The following is a 19,352-nucleotide window of genomic DNA, read 5'->3' as shown; positions in this document are numbered from 1 at the left end:
GGGAGTAGATAGAGGTGATGGTTGCACAACATTGTGAACACACTGAATATCAGTAAATCGTACATAAATGGTTAATTTCATGTTATATGAATTTACAAAAAATCAGCCACAAAAGGCAGTAGCCAACACTTAGGTAATAATTTTTAGGTGCCAAGAACTGTTCTGAATTCTTAATTCTTAACTCTTAATTCTCATAACAAACATATACTTATTACTTACACTTACATTATTATCAACAAACATATACTTAAATAATAAACATATACTTACATGACTATTTCTGCTTTACCGATGAGGAAACTGAGGAACAAAGACGATAAACGACTTACCCAAGGTTACTCAGTTAATGGCAGAGGTTGGGATATAAATCCAGGTAATGAAATTCCAGAGTCTTACCTCTTAATCATTATGCCAGAAATAAAAGTTTCAAATATGAATAAAGAGCAAGAGACTATAAAAAATGACAGATTTGAAAATTAACCAAAAGCAGTACTTCCAGAAATTAAAAAAAAAATAGAATAACTGAAATTTAAACTCAGAAGACAGGTTTAATAGCCCAACAGACATAGATGAATAAAGAATTAGAGCAGTGGAAGTTATGAAGAAATTCTGAATGTAGCACAAAGAGATGTAAAGAGTCTAAGAAACATGGAGTGAGATGTGAATCAGTCTAGCATATGTCTAATTGGAGCTTGAGTTCAATTTATTGCCTCTAGGCCCTAAATGCACATTTCAATAAATATATCCTCTGTGATAAATAACTGAATTCCTTTAAGATTTCCCTTTAAAATGAACACAATATTAAGCTTTCTCAGTAGAAGGCACTGGAGGGATATTGCAGGAAAAAAAGGGGCTCTCCAGCTCTTCCTGGTATGGGCTGGGGGTTGGCTGGGGTGGGTTTGAAGACATTTAGTAAATTTCCACAGGCCCGGAACACAATCCATCTGTGACCTTGCAGCCTTGGCCAGGTGATAATCTTTTTGCAGCCCCCTTGACATGGAAACCAAAGTTCCTGCATGGCCTGCACACAGCTTCTTGTGGCCTGGAGGGTTGCACACCTGAACAGCATGTGTGCAGCCCACCTGAGTCCAGGGGTCCGTACAGAGCTGTTATTTCCTCTGCAAATAAAGTAGATTACCTGCAAAAAGAAAAGAAAAAAAAGTCAATAGGTAGATTGATGGAAGAGCAAAAATGAAAGATTTCTCAACAGCAATGGAAACAGAAGACAGTGGAATATTAACTTCAATACACTGAGAAGAAATAGCTATCACCCTAGAATTCTATACCAAGGAAAATATCTTTCAAGAATAAGGATGAATGACATGGATAAATTTGAAAAACACTGTGTTGAACAAAAGTAAAAAAAAAACCCATAGTGTATGATTCTATTTGCATGACATCCGAGAGACAAAATTAAACCATGGTGCTAGAAAGCAGAACAGTGATTACCTGGAATGGGAGGAATTTGGAGAGAAGCATGAGAAAACATTCTAGGATGAAATGTTCTGTATCTTAATGGGGGTGTGATTACACAAGTATATATGTTTGCCAGAACTCACTGAACTGTGCACTGTGATGGTTAATTTTATGTGTCAACTAGACTAGACTGGGCCACAGGATGCCCAGAGAATTGGTTAAACATTATTTCTGGGTGATTTGGTGAGGGTCTTTTCAAAAGTGATCAGCATTTGAATCTGTAGACTAAGTAAATCAGATCATCCTCCCTGCTGTGAATCGGCATCATCCAATCTATTGAGGGCCTACGTAGAACAAAAAGGCAGAAGAAGAAATAATTTTCTCTCTGCCTAACTACACAGGTTAGAACATGGCTGTTCTTCCAAAGCTGATGGATATACAAACATCCTTTATTAAAAGATCATCTGGAACAGAAGAATCCAGTGCCTCTGCTCACAAGATGTTCAGAAATATCAGAGATTTTTCTCCCAATATTTCAGAACAAATTGGGTATGTGAATTTTTTTCACTGCAAGATTTATGAAATTGAATACAGATCAAAAGTGAGATGTGCTGTAAGTATAAAATTTTCAATAGATTTTGAAGTCTTAGTATGAAAAAAGAGTGTAAAATATCTCAATAATTATATTGAATACATGTTAAAATAGTATTTTGAATATATTGGTTTAAATAAAATATATTATTAAAATAAATTTTACCTGTTTCTTTTTACTTTTTAAAATGTGACTACTAGATATTTTTGAATTACGCATGAGTATTACATAATTCTATCAAACTGCTCTGGATGTCTAATTTTTTTTTTTTTTTTGCGGTACGCGGGCCTCTCAGGGCTGTGGCCTCTCCCGTTGCGGAGCGCAGGCTCAGCGGCCATGGCTCACCGGCCCAGCCGCTCCGCGGCATGTGGGATCTTCCAGGACCGGGGCACGAACCAGTGTCCCCTGCATTGGCAGGCGGACTCTCAACCACTGCGCCACCAGGGAAGCCCTGGATGTCTAATTTTTATTGGACAGCCCTAGAATGATTGAGTAGCCTAATGAATATAAATTGAGAGAAAGTGTTGTCTTTGCCTGAGTCCCCTAGCAAACAGTGACTGAGGCAAAGCTTAATTGCTAATTTTTAATTAATTAATTTATTTATTTATTTTTGTGAGGTACAGTCCCAGAATAGTGAGAGTGTAGGGAAAAGGAATTAAGATAGAGGAAGTGGGAAAAACACCTTTGGGAAGTTGCTGGGGAAGCCCGATCCCATGTTCTGCAGCATGATGCTTCATCTGAGATTAGAAGTGATAATAGAAGCCAGAATCACCAAGGGAGTGATTGGTTTAAGCCTGGGTGCTGGGGCTACTGAGGATCTTGCCATGGTGGCTTGTCTTGTCTCTGTTGGGTTATGGTTACTGTAATTTCCCATTGATAGTTAACACTGGGCATGGAAGTAAGTAGTAAGAGATGTTCCAATGCCTCTCCTAGGTTCCAAACATAATCCTCCCTGCTTTTCACTGAAGCAACTCTAGCTTCATCTGGTAATCAGTTCATTACCCAAGTCAGTACATTAGCTCATTCTTTACCTGCTTGTCCACTAGAATAAGAAACCCAGAGTGACTCCACAGTATTAGTCACAACTTCCAAATGGGTGGAACCCTGTACCTTCCCCAACTCTGGATCCAAGACTTCTGACCTAACAGTATCAACAGTTTCAGGAACAGGAAACATAAATTCCATTAGTGAGTCACTGAGACTGATGTTGAGGGAGGCTACTCCTGCTTTTACATCCTGGTTTTTATACCTGTGGATTCTAATTTGGGGAGATATAGCACCACATGTTGACCATAGTTCAGTGCATATACCACATCCCATGGGAAAATGCTCCACCTCCTCAAGGTGCTGTCCTTAAGCTGAGTTCTCCACAAGCCATTCCACTGGTTTGGGGTTTTTTGTTGTGTTGTTTTTTGTTGTTGTTGTTTTTGAGAGGAGGTTGGCTGCTCCTGTGATAGGGTACTTGGTAAAATAAGTGATTCTCAAGGTCATGAGCCCACCTTCCCATCTTCACATCTCCTTTTACATCAAGTGGGTCTGTTTTCTAAGGCACTGTGGTAGGGATACCATTTTAAGAGATAAAGAATTCTATCAACTCTCAGATGGTGCTAGTGGAGACACTGCAGTCCGGGAAGGCAGAACATATTCAGAATCTATTAATTTCAGTAAATCAATGTGATGCCCCAATCAAGGAGGAAGGTGTCCAATGTAATCAATGTGCCAACAGGTGGCTGTCTGGTCCTCCTAAGGAATGGTCCCTTTCTCTAGGGCTCAGCATCAGTCTCTGCTGCTGGGTGGTTGGGCAATCAGCAGAGGTAGCAAGATATCCTTGGGAGAGAAAGCCCGGGTTGGGTCCATGCATAGCCTCCATCCCTGCTACCATGGCCTCTCTCTTCATGTGCCCAATGTCAAGTACTGGAATGGTGCATAGAGAGGCCAGCTAAAATTCATAGGACTGTCTTTCTGTGTACTTGGCTGTCAAGAGCTTCCTCTGTACATGTTCTCTTGTGAACATCAATGTGAGTTACAAAGAAACAGCATGTGTTGTGCCCACTCCTACAGTCCGTCCGCATATTATCTACCCAGACCTCCATGTCACCTGTCTTCTAGTTTTATTTCTTTTAAGGCCCTGATCAACCAAATAAGACTTTTGGCTCTGCCCAGGTGTCAATATATAACTGTGCCTCAAGCCACCTCTCCTTTCACATGAAGTGAAAAACAAACATATATCTCACAAGTCTATGCACTGGGAACATTTCCCTTCACCAATGTCATTGAGGGCCACTCCTAAGTGGGGCTGTAATGTGGCAGCAGTCCTTTTATGGCCAGTTCCAATACATATTGCACCAGCCCAGGTATGAATCAGGCCTCTGTCAATCAGGCATGAGGAACTCCCCTTGAGGTCGTCAGTGTCGTCATCAGTGCAGAAGAGATAGTGACGTGGAAGGCTAGACTACCAATTCATGTAATTTTCTTGCGCTTCCGTTTGAGTCTGGATGTATCACTTTCTATACACTGTGGAACATTGCAGCCCCTGTCCAGCTTTATGGCTTGGTTGATTTGCAGATCCTTAGTTCAGGCTGCATAGTCACTTGGTGTACCATGGTCAGAGGTTTGGTCTCTGCTAAGACCCAGTAGTACAGTAGGACCTACTTTTCCAACAGAGCAGTTCTCTATGGTGAAGCACATAGCCTTGCTCCAGAATATAAGGGTCTACACTGTGAGTCTTCTATTAGAGCTTGCCCAAAGCTCCATATACCCTCCATGGATATCTCCAGCACTATTAGATCTGTTGGGTCATATGATATAAGTGTGGTTTTTCAGGCCTGACCATAGGCAATTACAAAGACTTTACCTGAAAGGCTTCACGAGGGAAAGCTGTCCTCCCCAATCAGACTTGGTATACAGTCTAAGTATTACAATCTCTAAAGGGAGTTGCAGTGAAGGACCTATTATTGCCCCTCTGGCTGTTCATGCTCTTCACATATTTATATTCCTAGTTTCAGTGACTTCATTCCTTGTTCTCTTTATCTGAGGCCTTGGGCAGAGGTCTTCTTCAGGTGACTGCGCTGAGATCTCTTTATTGGAGAGGAGAAGTGGGAAACCCTGAATACATTTATTCCTACTCAAACTCAGTACCCAGCAATTTTCCGCTCCTAGCCCTTCTTCCTCATTCTCCTCCCCTACCCCAGGGCCCATAAAACAGCCAGAGCCTTTTGTTCAGGACTCCCTCAACGTGAGACAACACACACATCTGTGCTGATCCACCTGACCCGTGACTGGTGTGCCATTTTATTGGACAATGAAACAGGGGAGAGTTGGCATCTTCTCCAGTTTTAGCCTCTTGCTTATGCTATCACTGTAAGTGGTTGAAGACTTCACTGTTACTTTCAGTTTGGCTCCTTGTTGCTTTAATTGGCTGCTCTGACTCCTGACAGCTCAGATCTCTCTTCCAGCTCAGCTTAGTTCCTGATAGGGTAGCATTAATCCTCCAACTTTGTTCTTCTTCAATATTGTGTTGGTTATTCTGGATCTTTTGCCTCTCATATAAACTTTAGAATCAGTTTGTAAAAATCCACAAAATAACTGGCTGGGATTTTGATTGGGATTGCACTGACTCTATAGATCAAGTTGGGAAGAACTGACATCTTGACAATACTGAGTCTTTCTATCCATGAACATGGAGCATCTCTCCATTTATTTAGTTCCTCTTTGATTACTGTCATCAGAGTATTGTAGTTTTCCTCATGTAGATTTTAAATATTTTTTGTTATGTTTATACTTAAGTATTTTATTTTGGGGGGTGCTAATGTAAATAGCATTATGTTTTTAATTTCAAATTCTAATTGTTCATTGCTGGTATATAGGAAAATGACAGACTTTTGTATACTGACCTTGTATCCTGTAACCTTGATATAAATTGCTTATTATTTCCAGTGTTTTGTTGTTGTTGTTGATTTTCTACATAGGCAATCATGTCATCTGCAAACAAAGATAGTTTTATGTCTTCCTAAACTGTATACTATTTATTTCCTTTCTTTTCTTACTACATTAGTTAGGGCTTCCAATACGATGTTGAAAAGGAGTGACAAGAGGAGACATCCTTGCCTTATTCCTGATCTTAGCAGAAAAACTTCTAGTTTCTCACCATTTAGTGTAACGTTAGGTGTAGTTCTTTGTGAGTGTTCTTTACTAAGGTGAGGAAGTTCCCCTCTATTCCTAGTGTGTGGAGTTTTTATCACGCATGGGTATTGGATTTTGTCAAGTGTTTTTTCTGTATCTATTGATATGATAATGTGATTTTTATTTTTTAACCTATTGTTGTGATGCATTACATTAATTGATTAAATGTTGAACCAGCCTTGCATACCCAGAATAAATCCCACTTGGTCATGATTCATTCATATATATATATATATATATATATATTTATTTATTTATTTATTTATTTTTTAAAAATATATATTTTTGGATTCAATTTGCTACTGTTTTGTTGGGGAGTTTTCCATTTATGTTCATGAGAGATATTGGTCTATAGTTCTCTTTTACTGTAATGTCTTTGTCTGGTGTTGGTATTAGACCAATGCTGGCCTAATGTTTTAAATTCTTGTCCTGGTAATCCAACATCCCTGCTATATCTGAGTCTGGTTCTAGGGCTTGCTCTGTCTCTTTTTGCCTTGCAATTTTTTGTTGAAAGCCATACGTGATGTGTGCAGTGAAATGAACAGTGGCAAAGAGGCCTTTAGTGATATAGTGGGAAGGTATGAGGAGAGGGGAAGCTTTCTATAGTCCTATGATTAGGCCTTAGTCTTTTAGTGAACTTGTGTCCTGGGCTGTGAATTTAATAAGTGCTTCTCGTTTTTTTCAGCCCCTTAGGTAAGGCAAGAAGGCTACGGGGAATCTCCCTTCTCCCAGGTTAGGCTCTGATAAAATCGTTTCTCTTGAGGGTAGTCCTTGAGAATGCTATCATGTATTTCAAAATGGTTCCTTACCCCCGTCCCTCTGCTGGAAGCATGAGGGAATTGCTCGCAAATCTTCAATGTGAGAGCTGGTAGATCTTCTGGAAACAAAATACAAAACTGTGGGAGACCCACTAAGACTGAATTCCCGTGGAGTTTTTGTTTGTTTGTTTTAAGATTTATTTATTACTTACTTATTTATTTTTATTTTTGGTTGCGTCGGGTCTTAGTTGCGACACACGGCATCTTCGTTGAGGCATGCCGGATCTTTTTTCATTGCGGCGCCCGGGCTTCTCTCTAGTTGAGGTGCACGAGCTCAGTAGTTGCTCCGCGGCATGTGGGATCTTAGTTCCCTGACCAGGGTTGGAACCCGAGTCCCCTGCATTGTAAGGCGGATTCTTTACCACTGGACTACCAGGGAAGTCCCCTGTGGAGTTTTTAAACTCTCAAATTTGTCCACACTGAGCCTCCAGCCACTCAACAATTAGAGGTTTTTTTGTTTGTTTGTTTTTGTTTTGCAGTGGAAGTGCAGAGTCTTAACCGCTGGGCCACCAGGGAAGTCCTAGAAATTAGAGTTTAGATTTTCCTTCCCTAGTACTGGTTTTCGCAGAGCTTTCTACTCATGGGTTTCTGCTTTGGTTAAGTTGTGATTTTCCTGTATCCACCTGTCTTCTCCAATTTTGGGGGCAGCAGTTTGCCCTTTCACCTGAATTCTCTGACAGATCTAACAAAAGCTGTTGATTCTCAGTTTGTTCAGCTTTTTACTTGTTTTTAGGATGGAGTGGTGACTTCCAAGCTCCTGACATGACAAAACAGTAACTGAAGTCTTTTATTTCTTTGACCCATGAATATACATATATATATATATATATACTTTATTTTTATTTTTTGGAGCAACTTTAGATTAACAGCAAAACTGAATAGAAAATACAGACGTCCCATACACTCCCTGCCCCAGCACATGCACAGACTCCCCCATTATCAACATCCTCCCACTAGAATGGTACATTTGTTATCATCTATGAACCTGCCATCATTATCACCCAAAGTCTGTAGCTTACATTACAGTTCACTCATGGTGTTGTACATTCTATGGGTTTGGACCAACGTATGTTTTCAAAGTGAAGTAATCCAAATGATGTCATACTTGTGTCTTGGAATGAAAGGAGGAATGATAAGTCTCTATTCTTGTTTTTTTAAAAAAATAGATTCCCTAAAATATTTCTTAATAGAACAACAGAGTATATCCAAACATATTCACAGGGATGAATTTTCCTTTGACTTGGCTTAATGGGATCTCTGGGATTTATGAAAAAACAAACAAACAAAAACTCTTTGCCACTCTTGCTGCCGTAAGTCTTGTTATCAGTTTTGAAAGACTAGGGCTGGCCATTTAATGCCATGAATCAGGGAATATAATTTGAATTGAGAGCTCCGTTCCTATCAAAAGTAAAATGCTCCTGGAGTGAGGAAACCTTTGAACCAGCCAGAGCCTTTCCCCCTTAATATCAATGGGCTCTACTGCAAGGAGTCTATGGGCCAAGAAAGGAGAGTGTGGGTCCTGTCTGCCACTGTCTGACAGGCAAGTCACCTGACTTCTTTGGATCCTGTTCCCTCAGCTTTAAAGCCAGAGGCTTGGGCTGAATAATACAAATGTCCCTAAAGCCAAGATGCTAGGCTTGTGAAAAATGCTGATTCTGAAAAAATAAAATATTGTCCATTGTCTACAGATTCAGGCAATTCCAGGGCCATTATAAGGCAAAACAAAGCTCGGATTGAATGAGGGGAGAACTTCTCTTCAAAGACTTCTGCTTAAATATAGAAATAAGGCAGATAACTTCAACACAGTCATACGTTAGTCTATTTTATGCGACGCGAAATTCCCTCTTAACTTCCTAGATCGCAGTTACATCCTATTGCAAAAATGGTACTCAAGTAGACTGCGCCACTATGAGACTTGAAATAAACCTGTGGTATTTCTTGGGTACCTAGGCATTGTTAGGAACAGCCAAGTTTGTTAACTCATTTTATGCTTATCACAACCCAAAAAAGGAGTACTGTCTCCATTTTTGAGTTCTGGGAATGGGGGTATTAGAGAGTTTGTGGCTCGCCCAAGTCCCACAGCTAGTGAGCGGCAGAGGATTTTAAATTTGCCTGTGCATCATTGCAGGTTTCCAGAACCTCAGGAACCTCCTCTGTAGAGCTTTATAAAACAGAAGGGTGTAGTCCACTAACATCAGGCCAAAGTGCTGTGTTTTCTCTGGGCCGGGCCTTATGTTGCACGCTGTACACGGATTTTCTCAGCTCTCACAACAATCGTACGAATTAGGTACTTTAGTACTTATTTATTGTTTGAAGGGCAGACTGTTCTGAGACAAACCTGCAGAGCTGCAGGAGGTGGGCGTTACCCGCGTCGGGCAGACACCTGCAGCACTGATGAGAGTCTGGGGAAACTGGGGGGAACTGAAGTGATGGGGCGTCTTGGCTTTCGGTTCTCTGAAGCAGTGAGGAGCCTCTCTTGCTGTAGTTTCCGCTCACTATTGTCTGTCCCTGAGCTCCCCGAGGCTGTGCGCTACTTTGCCTCCAGAGATTGGTGTGTCCCAATTAGCGTGCATGGTTCTCGCCTCCCGTTCAGACGCCGGAGCAGCTGGAATAAGAGCCGAGGAGGACCCAGACCGCAGCGGTCCGAACCCGGAACCATGCACGAGGTGCCGGCTCCGGCACTCGCGACGCCGGGCTTCGGCCAGTCGGCACTATGTCCGCGCTCCCAGCTAGCCTGCGGAGCCTGCGGAGCAGCTGAGGTCCTTTCAGCTCAGCTGACCTGGGGGCGTGGCCGGGAGCTGGGGGCGTGGAGAGCTAGAGCCTGGGCTCCTCCCGAACAGAGGGTAACTTCCGCGGCCCACCGAAGCGCGGGGCTTCTTCACCCTTGGGTGGGTGAGGTACCGGCCACCGGCATGCTCTTCCGCCTGCTCCTGCTGCTTGCGTTGTGCGGTGCGGGCTCCGCTGCCATGGTGGTCAGCGTCAGTTTGCGGGGAAGCTGGAGGATCCGCAGCGGGAACGGCTCGCTGGAGTTGCCCGCGGAGGTTCCCGGTTGCGTGCACAGCGCCTTATTCCACCAGAGGCTCATCCAGGTACTGTGTGCGGCCTCCCCGCCGAGAGCCTGCGCCCGCGTCCCCCTCTTGGTGAGAGGGGCCCAGGAACGGCCTGGCAGTCCCCGAGCCCGGGGCTGTTCTCCTCGGTTTGGCACTAACTTCCCCTTTGCGTCTTGTGGTCTGGGGGGGTGGTGGTGGTGAGGGGGTGGGGATGGGGACGCCGAGGCAATGTATCTCTTCTTGGCGAAGATCACCGCTGGGGTCCGGGCTAGATGGAGGCTGACCCACGCCCACGCTGGGACAGCGGCAACTCAGGAAAGCGGAGGTCCAGACAGTTCTACTGGGGGTGTTATTGCCATAGTTCTCCAGTGAAGCGTAGATTAGAAAGGACGTGTTGTCACTGACAAAGCCTAAAGCGGGAGATTATTGTTTCAACTACCCGAACACTGCAGAGGACAATAGTCTTTCGCCAAGTAAGGGTTAACTGTATTCATTAAGGCCTCAGTTTTTCATTTTCGCTTTTAGGCACCAGGGAGTCAGATGTGGAATTGATGCAGCAGCACATAAGCTGAGGAGAATGAGACCTGCAAGTGTAAGGTTAGGATTGTCAGTGCTAGTGTAAAGGCTAAATAATTTTTAAGGCTGATTGGGATATGAAGAAAGATGCTGTTTCCTCTCAGGGCGTGTGATGTGATGTGATGTGTGTGTCCCAATAGATGCTTCAATTTCTAGACTTCTGGTGGAGGACGTTTTCCTGTTTGGCTGCCTGTGGTTAGAGGTTTGCAAACAGACTGCCACCTCCCACTGTTTTTTCCTTCCATCTGCTGCACATCTTTAATGGCTTTGCTTGGGACAAGATGTACTTGATACGTGGTTTGCATGCATTGTCCCAGTCCGCATAACAACTCTAAAGAGTAAGTCTTCTTATCTTCATTTTATGGATGATATATGAATTATGGAGCCCAGAGAAGTTAGTGAATTTTCCCAAGATCACACAGCAACTAAGAGTGGCAGAAATGGAGTTATAACCCAGCCTGGCCTGACTTCATAGCCTTCTGTACTGTGTGACACTTACCCTGTGTGACACATTGACAAATCATGTGTTTTTAAAGCACTGGAGTTGACTGTCAGGAATATAATTCAAAGTTTACTTAAATGACAGGACAGTCAACTAGGGTTATGCAAAATTTCTGATCTGGTACCATTAGCCTTTTTTCAAGAATGTGTATCAGAAAGGAAGCAGATGTAAATGACACTGACCATGGTCTTGTTTATTTTTTAAGTAAAGATTTCTCAGACTTAAGTATTTGAACTATTTTTGGTTAACAAACTACTTATGACATGGACCACAGGTGACCTTGGTACCCCAAGGCTTCACTTACCCATGCTTTGAAAATGCCTGTGTTTCTTTTTTGCAGGGTTTCTCCTTGCCTCATTTTCCTGATTAAATTAAGGCAATGGCAAATCATTAGCGGCTGTAGTAAATCAGATTACTGTTTCATGTTACAGGGCTACATATCAAGAAACAATGTTTGGTTACTCGTTAATGTGAATGATGTGCTCACAGAATGAAATAACTGACTTTTCCTCGTGGGAACAATTTACAATGTCTGTTAAATCTGTTAATAAATTCTTAGGAAAACTTTAAGTTTCAGTAAAGGTAGATGTAGTTCTTAAACGGTAGTGGAATGAGAGATGGGGAGCTTTGGGGATTGGGGAACTCCAGGCCTATTGACAATAATCATCAACATCAAGTATCATTATGGAGTAATATGATGTTGTTATACTACCTGCTTTATTATACCATCCCTTTTTGGTGTTGACCTGGGAAATATTTTATAGTTTAGAGCAGACACTGGTCCAAATACAGTGTTTGCATGAGAACTTGAAACATATCTTGCTGAAGTCATTCACCTAATTATCTCATAAATATTTATTCAGTACCTCCAATGTGGCAGGCATTATTCTAGGTGCTTGAAATCAAGTGGTGAAGAAAACAAAGTCTTTGTCCCAATAGACATTCTAGTGGAGGAGATAGACAATAAACATTTGAATAGATAATACAGTGACAGCGGGTACACTGAAGAAGAATAAAGCACGTTAAAGGAAGAGAGAGCGAAGGCTTGTTGGGAAAGATTCTGTTTTAGAAAAGGTGGTTAAAGATAGCCATTTTGATAAAGATCTTTTGATGAGTTCAGTTTCAAGCGGAAGCGAATTCCCAGCAAAGAGGAAGAAAAGATGGCAGTGAGGAGGGGAGAGCCCTTGAGGCAGGAACATGCTTGATGAGTTCCAGGAATAGTAAGCAGGCCAGGTGCCTGTAGCCCTGTGACCTGGGGGGCAGGTGGATGATCTAGGGCAGATCATGCAGGGCTTGTAGGCCATTGGGAATAACGTTTGGATTTTATTCTGCAATGGTGGGAAGATATTTTTAGCTACATTTTAGTTAGTGTACATCCTTATTCTCTTAGAGAAATTTTTAAAAGTGGAATTGTTGATTCAAAAGGGTATGCATTTTTTTAGTCTTTTGCTCTGTACTTCTAAGTTGTTCTCCATAAAAATTGTACCAGTTATACACTCCCATCATGACTTTATTGGAGTACTTGTTTTAGGTGCTAGATTTGGATATTATTTTAAAAAACAAAAATAGAAACAATTTACTTTCTGGTGAGGTTAAACACCTTTTATATGTTTATTTCATGCTTATTGGTGATTTGGGCTTACTTATTCCTGTTTTTTATCTATTTTTCTATTGACTATTCATCTTTTAAAATATAGATTTGTTAGACCTGTTGTTTTACATTTTCAAAAATTTCCCATTTATTAATGATATATTTTGTCATATACATGTTTTAAAGTTTTATATGTTGAAATCTTGTAAGCTTTTTTTCTTTTATGATTGTTTCTGTCTTTGGTATTATGCTTTGGAAGTAATTTCCTCTCTCCCAATTAAATAAATATTTACCTATATTTCCTCCTTTTAGTATTTTTATAATTCCTCTTTTGTATTTAAAATTTTGATCCATTTGAGTTTTTTCAAATGGTTAAACAGTTTTTTATATCACATGATTTGAACAATTTCTCTGTTGTCCACTGATACAAAACATTACTTTTATCATGCACAAAATTCTTACATACTGAATTTTCTTATTCTCTTTTAAAATTCTTTTAAAAAGAATAATAAATGTTTAATACTTACTGTACAAATATTGATGCAGAGAAATATAAAATATAAAGAAGAAGGTAAAAGCTAATAAAAAGCATACTATTAAGCAGAGGTAAAAATTTTCATGTATATCTTTCCAGACTTTTCTAAGTATATACAAACAAATATAATAATATAAAGATGAAGTCAGTCCCTGAGATGGTTTTGTAAGCTACTTCTTCATTTAAAATATATGATGAACATCTCTCAGTATCTATAGAACATCTCTCTGTATCTATAAATGTCTATAAACATAGATCTAGAAAAATTTTTAATAACTGCATAGACTCCATTATAACGTTTTTCTTACTCAAAATATACACTTAAAAATAGAAGAAAATATATTGTAAATATACACATACACTACTAAAAATGGTAGGTACGAGATGCAATGATCATCTGGTATAAAAGTGTAGGTAAATATGGCATGCGGCACTGAAGCACGGTTGAAAAAATGTAGACCTTGGTGTCGGACTGAGTTTGTTTCATGCCTGGATGTACTTCTGCTTCATCATGGGACCTCAGGAAAGACACTTCACCTTTTGGAGTATTAGTTTCTTCCTCAATAGAACGGTATTTACAGCACATCTTTGTTACGAAGATAAGAGTGAATGAGTGCCTATCTTGGAGGCTGATATAAAGTAAATGGTCAACAAGTGATACTGTTACTGTCTTTAGGGTTCATGGGTTTGCTTATGAACTCAGTCACTTACATGGGTCCTTAGTCATCAGATGTAATGCTGAACATAGTCCTAGTTGTTTTAAATAGGACTCAGAATTTTAATATGAGCAAAGGGGATCAGACCACTCTGGAACCAGATTGTTGGTTGCTTAGCATTTGCAGTAGTTATTATAAATGTAATCTGAGTCTCTGCAACTTTTAATTTAGGGAGGTAGGTATTTGCCCTTAGAGCAATTTTTTTAACTAAATTTTATTTTTTTGGAGCAATTTTAGGTTCATAGCAAAATTGAATGGAAAATACAGACAGTTCCTATATGTCTCCACACATGCACAGCTGCCCCGCTATCAACACCCCCTACCAGAGTGGTACATTTGTTACCATTAGTGAACCTTACAGTGACACATCATTATCACCAGAAGTCCATAGTTTATGTTACAGCTCATTCTTAGTTTTGTACATTCTATGGATTTTGACACATGTATAATGATATGTAGCCACCATCATAGTATCATTCAGAGTAGTTTCACTGCCCTAGAGATCCTTTGTTCTCTGCCTATTCATCCTTCTTTCCTCCTTAATCCCTGGTACCCACTGATCCTTTTACTGTCTCCATAGTTTTGCCTTTTCCAGAACATCATATAGTTGGAATCATACAGTCTGTAGCTTTTTCAGATTGGCTTCTTTTAAGTAAGAGAAAATATTTAACTTCTAAATTCTGTTTGTCTAGAAAAAATTTATCTGAGAAGATTACCCTCTGGAGCTTGACATGCAGCTTCCTTCAAGGAGCCGGGGGATAGGAAGGAGTCTTGCGCCCCACAAGCCAGATCATCACCCAGCCCTGAGGCTCAGCAGGTTAACATATTGCAACTGCATTAGCCTTCACACCTTTCTTCTCATGATATTTTTAAATATATTGGATTAAGTCCACAGTGTAGAGTTATAAATAGGCCTGGGTAGAGACACATGGGCAGGTTAATAGCTAGGTGCCTCTTCAAACCTGTGTCCTTAAATATTTACTCCATGTTAGTTCAGTGGAGAGGCTGAGTCCTGCGTGTGGGGAAGAGAAGAAAAGGAAGCAAGTGGGCTGGGCCTGGCACACCCCATTTAGCAGAACAAAAGCTCACCATTAACCAGACCTTAAAAGTCAGTTTGGTGGAGCTTCCCTGTTGGCGCAGTGGTTGAGAGTCCGTCCGCCTGCCGATGCAGGGGACACGGGTTCGTGCCCTGGTCCGGGAAGATCCCACACGCCGCGGAGCGGCTGGGCCCGTGAGCCATGGCCGCTGAGCCTGCGCGTCCGGAGCCTGTGCTCCGCAACGGGAGAGGCCGCGACAGTGAGAGGCTCGTGCACCGCAAAAAAAAAAAAAAAAAAGTCAGTTTGGTGATTATTGGTGGTTATTAAATCTCGTCAACCACTGACTGCCCCTTTGGTATCTTTTTTTTTCGTCTGCTTTGGGTGCTCGTTGCTGCGCGTGGGCTTTCTCTAGCTGCGGCGAGCGGGGGCTACTCTTCGTTGTGGTGCGCAGGCTTCTCATCGTGGTGGCTTCTCTTGTTGCGGAGCACGGGCTCTAGGTGCACAGGCTTCAGTAGTTGTGGCACAAGGGCTCAGTAGTTGTGGCTCACGGGCTCTAGAGCGCGGGCTCAGTAGTTGTGGTGCATGGGCTTAGTTGCTCCGCGGCATGTGGGACCTTCCCAGACCAGGGCTCGAACCCGTGTCCCCTGCATTGGCAGGTGGATTCTTAACCACTGGGCCACCAGGGAAGTCCCCCCACCCCCTTCGTATCTTATCAAAATTATTTCTTCCAGTCAGGAGCAGTTTCTGGCTCATACCTTTCTCTCCATTTTGATACACACCCAGTGATGTTATAGTGCCTCTAGCGGATTTGTTCTCTGGGCAAGTGCCCAGCTGGCTGTTGCCAGTGGCCAGCCCTTACCTCTGTGGAACTGAGACAAAGTCGTCTTTTCCCTCTCAACTTGGAGTTGCAGTTCCTGAGGCAATCACCCTTGGACCTGTCCCAGTTGGAAGGGAGAAGCCCTCTGAGCCTATGCCGTGTCCCTCTATGTAGCCGTGGTGTTGTTCACAGACATAAGAACTGAGAAGCTTCTCTTACCATTTTCTGTTCCACCTCCTGCCTGGGAGCCCTCATCTGAGAGGTAAAGGGTAGAAAATGAGTAGGAGAAGAAAGAGGTAAGGATTATGGAAGCGAGGACTTGGGTCTGGACACTGAGATGGAAGAGCATCTGTGAACACCCAGCAGGCCAGTTGTGTAGGGCAGAGGGCCAGATACTATTTTAGGCTGCATGGGTCATTTGGTCTCTGTCATGTCTACTCAACTCTGCTATTGTAGCATGAAAGCTGCCATATATAATTTATAAAGGAATGGGCCTGGCTGTGCTCCAGTAAAACTTTATTTATCGACACATGTCCATTCTTAGCTCACTGGCCATACAAAAACAGGCAGTGAGCTGCATTAGGCCTATGGGTTGTAGTTTGCTGACCTAGTCTAGACTAATACAGGAAACCTGAAGTCTGTAAGTTTGACGGTATCTATGCTGCCTGTATATTCTCTGCAGAGATCCTTTTTGTGTTCACTTAGTAAAGCTGAGTGAAAAATAACTTTGTAAATGCTGAGCAAATCCAAGGAGTGGGAGTTTTGCTGATCTTTGGGCAGTAGAGGAGAAGAAGTGTTCCTCTTGAGGCCAGCTGGAATAGTGGTAGCAAAACGCAAACTGAGAACCAGAGGGCGGTGAGTGTCTGATGGCTGCGCACCATAAGAAGTGCTGCCGTTCATTCTCTGCTGATACCTTGCAGGTTCTGTGCTTGGTTTTAACAGGGGAAGCCAATCTTCACCTCCACACATCATGTTCTTTCAAAATGAAACTATGTAATAGTTGTATCTCAGAGCTCTTTCATTTCAGGTATTTTGATTGTGTTGGGCTTTTTTTTTCCGTTTAAAATTATTTTTAGTATTTTTCGTATGCTCATGCCATGGCAACTTTGTTTGAAAGGTAATGGTCTCTTAAACAGAGGAGCTTTAGCCTTGAGGATGGGATGTGCCGGCATATGAAATGCTTGCACTCTTAGGCCAAGAGTTCATTAATTTTTAGGTAATAATTAGCTATCATTGATAGTTTATTTCATGTTTATTTAATTAATTATTTTTGCATATTTAGTCACCTACCATAATTTTTATCAACAGGATCCTTACTACAGATTTAATAACCTTAACTACAGATGGATCGCCTTGGATAACTGGACCTATATCAAGAAATTTAAAATCCCTTTTGACATGAGGTACTTATGTGTGTATATCTATATTTATATCTATATCTATTCATTTATTATTATTATTTGAACTTTTGTGCTTTTTCTGTCTGCAATAATCTTTTGTTTGTTTAGGTTGCATATCAGAACATTGTCAGACTAAAGCCTGTACTATAAAAGTGAATATATATGATTTATGTTTTGATTTGTGTATGAGGGTGGTGCCACTGATCGTTAGTCACAAAATTATGTCTTATTCAATCATTTTTCCAGTGGTTATAATGGAGTCACCTAGACCTAGTCAATTCTCTTATCTGCCTTTCCTTTTCCCTGCCCTCCCGGTAATCCATAGAGTGTATATATTTACAATATTGTCAAGTAGGATCAGAGATACATCCTCTGTTTGGTGTAGTGTTAACCAGCCACTGAAACTAAGGCATTGGCCTTAGATTATGTCCTGAGGCCATGAGGAAAACCATGGTATAGTTTTCAGTAATGTTCTATGTAGCAGAATGTAACCCAATTGTATCTACCACCATTATTGCTAAATTAAAAACACAACAACCCTTTTGTCCCTTTAATATGACCGTTTTTGGGGTAATTATTTACTAGCTTCTTAAAAAAGAAATAAAGCCAGAAAATAGTGCTCAATATCATGGAGTTACTGTGTTCCAGGCTCTTATTTCCAGATAATATTTAAAATATCTCTAATAGGGGGTCCTCTTTCACCTTGAACTCAGCAGAGCCAAAATTTAACGAATTGACTTTCCCACTGAAGGCTTGCTTTATATTCTAGCAACCTCGTTATTTCCCTTACTGTAATACCACCTTCCCAATCTTCCGTGCCCAAGGAGTTTTTGGCTCATCATATCTTTTCTTCATCTCCCTGTATTCGGTCTGTTTCTGAGTCCTGTTAATTTTTTTTTTTTTTTTTTTTTTTCGGTACGCGGGCCTCCCTCAGCTGTGGCCTCTCCCGTTGCGGAGCACAGGCTCCGGACGCGCAGGCTCAGCGGCCATGGCTCACGGGCCCCGCCGCTCCGCGGCATGTGGGATCCTCCCAGACCGGGGCGCGAACCCGGTTCCCCTGCATTGGCAGGCGGACGCGCAACCACTGCGCCACCAGGGAAGCCCTGAGTCCTGTTAATTTTTGCCTATTATTTCTCTTGATTCAGCCCCTGCCTCCTCATTTCCAAGTTTCCGCCTATGCCTAGGCCTTTATTAGAGAGTACCTGGAATTAGGTCGATGCTGCCTAATTAGATTTCTTACTTTGTTTTTTTATTCTCCAGTCTTTCATATGCAGACACATAAGATTCATCTTTCCCAAATTTTGATTTTACCATGACATTCTTGCTTAAGAATGACGGTGTCTTCCTTTCGATTGGCAGATCAAGTTTAAGTTTCTCTGCTTGTCTGTGAAAATGCTGCTTACTGTTGCCAATCGTGCACCACTTCCTGCACCTCCATCCCCCCATCCCTCTCTCAGCCCTAGGCAACCACTAATTTATTTTTTATTTCTATGGATTTGTTTCTTGTGGAAATCTCAAAGAAATGCAATTATACAATATGTGGTCCTTTGTGACTGGCTTCTTTCACTTAGCATAATAATGTTTTCAAGCTCATCCGTGTTGTCATATTCACCAGTACTTCATTTCTTTTTATTGCTGAGTGCTATTTTATTGTATGGGTATACATTTTATTTATTTTGTTCTTCTTTAAACTCTTGTCTCCTTCTTGAAGTCTTTCCTTATGACATAAACTCTGATAGCACTTGTAGTCTATCCAACAAGACTGTGCCACAAAGTAGAAGAGATTGAAAGCTTTCTCTTTGTTTCCTGTGTTTTAGGCTTCAGTGCTAACCAGATTGCAGATTCCTTAAATTCAGAGACTGTTTTAGTTCCCCATAAGGTTTAGCAGAGTGCTGGGCACATAATGTTTACTCACAGATACTTGTTCGTTGGTTAATGTGTTCTCTTAGTGTTAGTAAATATAATAGTTATTTAACTTGGTTCTTATAAGGATTTGTGAAGTAGGGTGGATAGCTAGTGGGAAGCAGCCGCATAGCACAGGGAGATCAGCTCGGTGCTTTGTGACCACCTAGAGGGGTGGGATAGGGAGGGTGGGAGGGAGATGCAAGAGGGAGGAGATA

The 19,352-nt window shown here is 41.5% G+C and overlaps 1 protein-coding gene across 11 annotated transcripts in view; it reads left to right on the top strand.

The window, feature by feature from the left end:
• The first annotated feature begins 9,688 nt into the window (after positions 1–9,688).
• Positions 9,689–19,352, top strand: part of MANBA (mannosidase beta) — a 171,131-nt gene continuing 161,467 nt past the window's right edge. For 10 of the 11 annotated variants that reach the window (XM_055085888.1, XM_055085880.1, XM_055085881.1 and 7 more), the window contains exons 1-2: positions 9,689–10,097; positions 17,141–17,235. In XM_055085888.1, coding sequence (XP_054941863.1) covers positions 9,921–10,097; positions 17,141–17,235 — 272 coding nt within the window. In that variant the 5' untranslated portion in view covers positions 9,689–9,920. Of the gene's footprint in view, positions 10,098–10,583; positions 10,656–17,140; positions 17,236–19,352 lie in introns of all 11 variants that reach the window. The other variant, XM_055085889.1, reaches the window with a different exon arrangement.

Source organism: Physeter macrocephalus, chromosome 7 (genome assembly GCF_002837175.3).
Source record: "Physeter macrocephalus isolate SW-GA chromosome 7, ASM283717v5, whole genome shotgun sequence".
Lineage (NCBI taxonomy): Eukaryota > Metazoa > Chordata > Mammalia > Artiodactyla > Physeteridae > Physeter > Physeter macrocephalus.
Note: the sequence above shows the minus strand (reverse complement) of the source record. Positions and strands in the feature narration are given on the sequence as shown.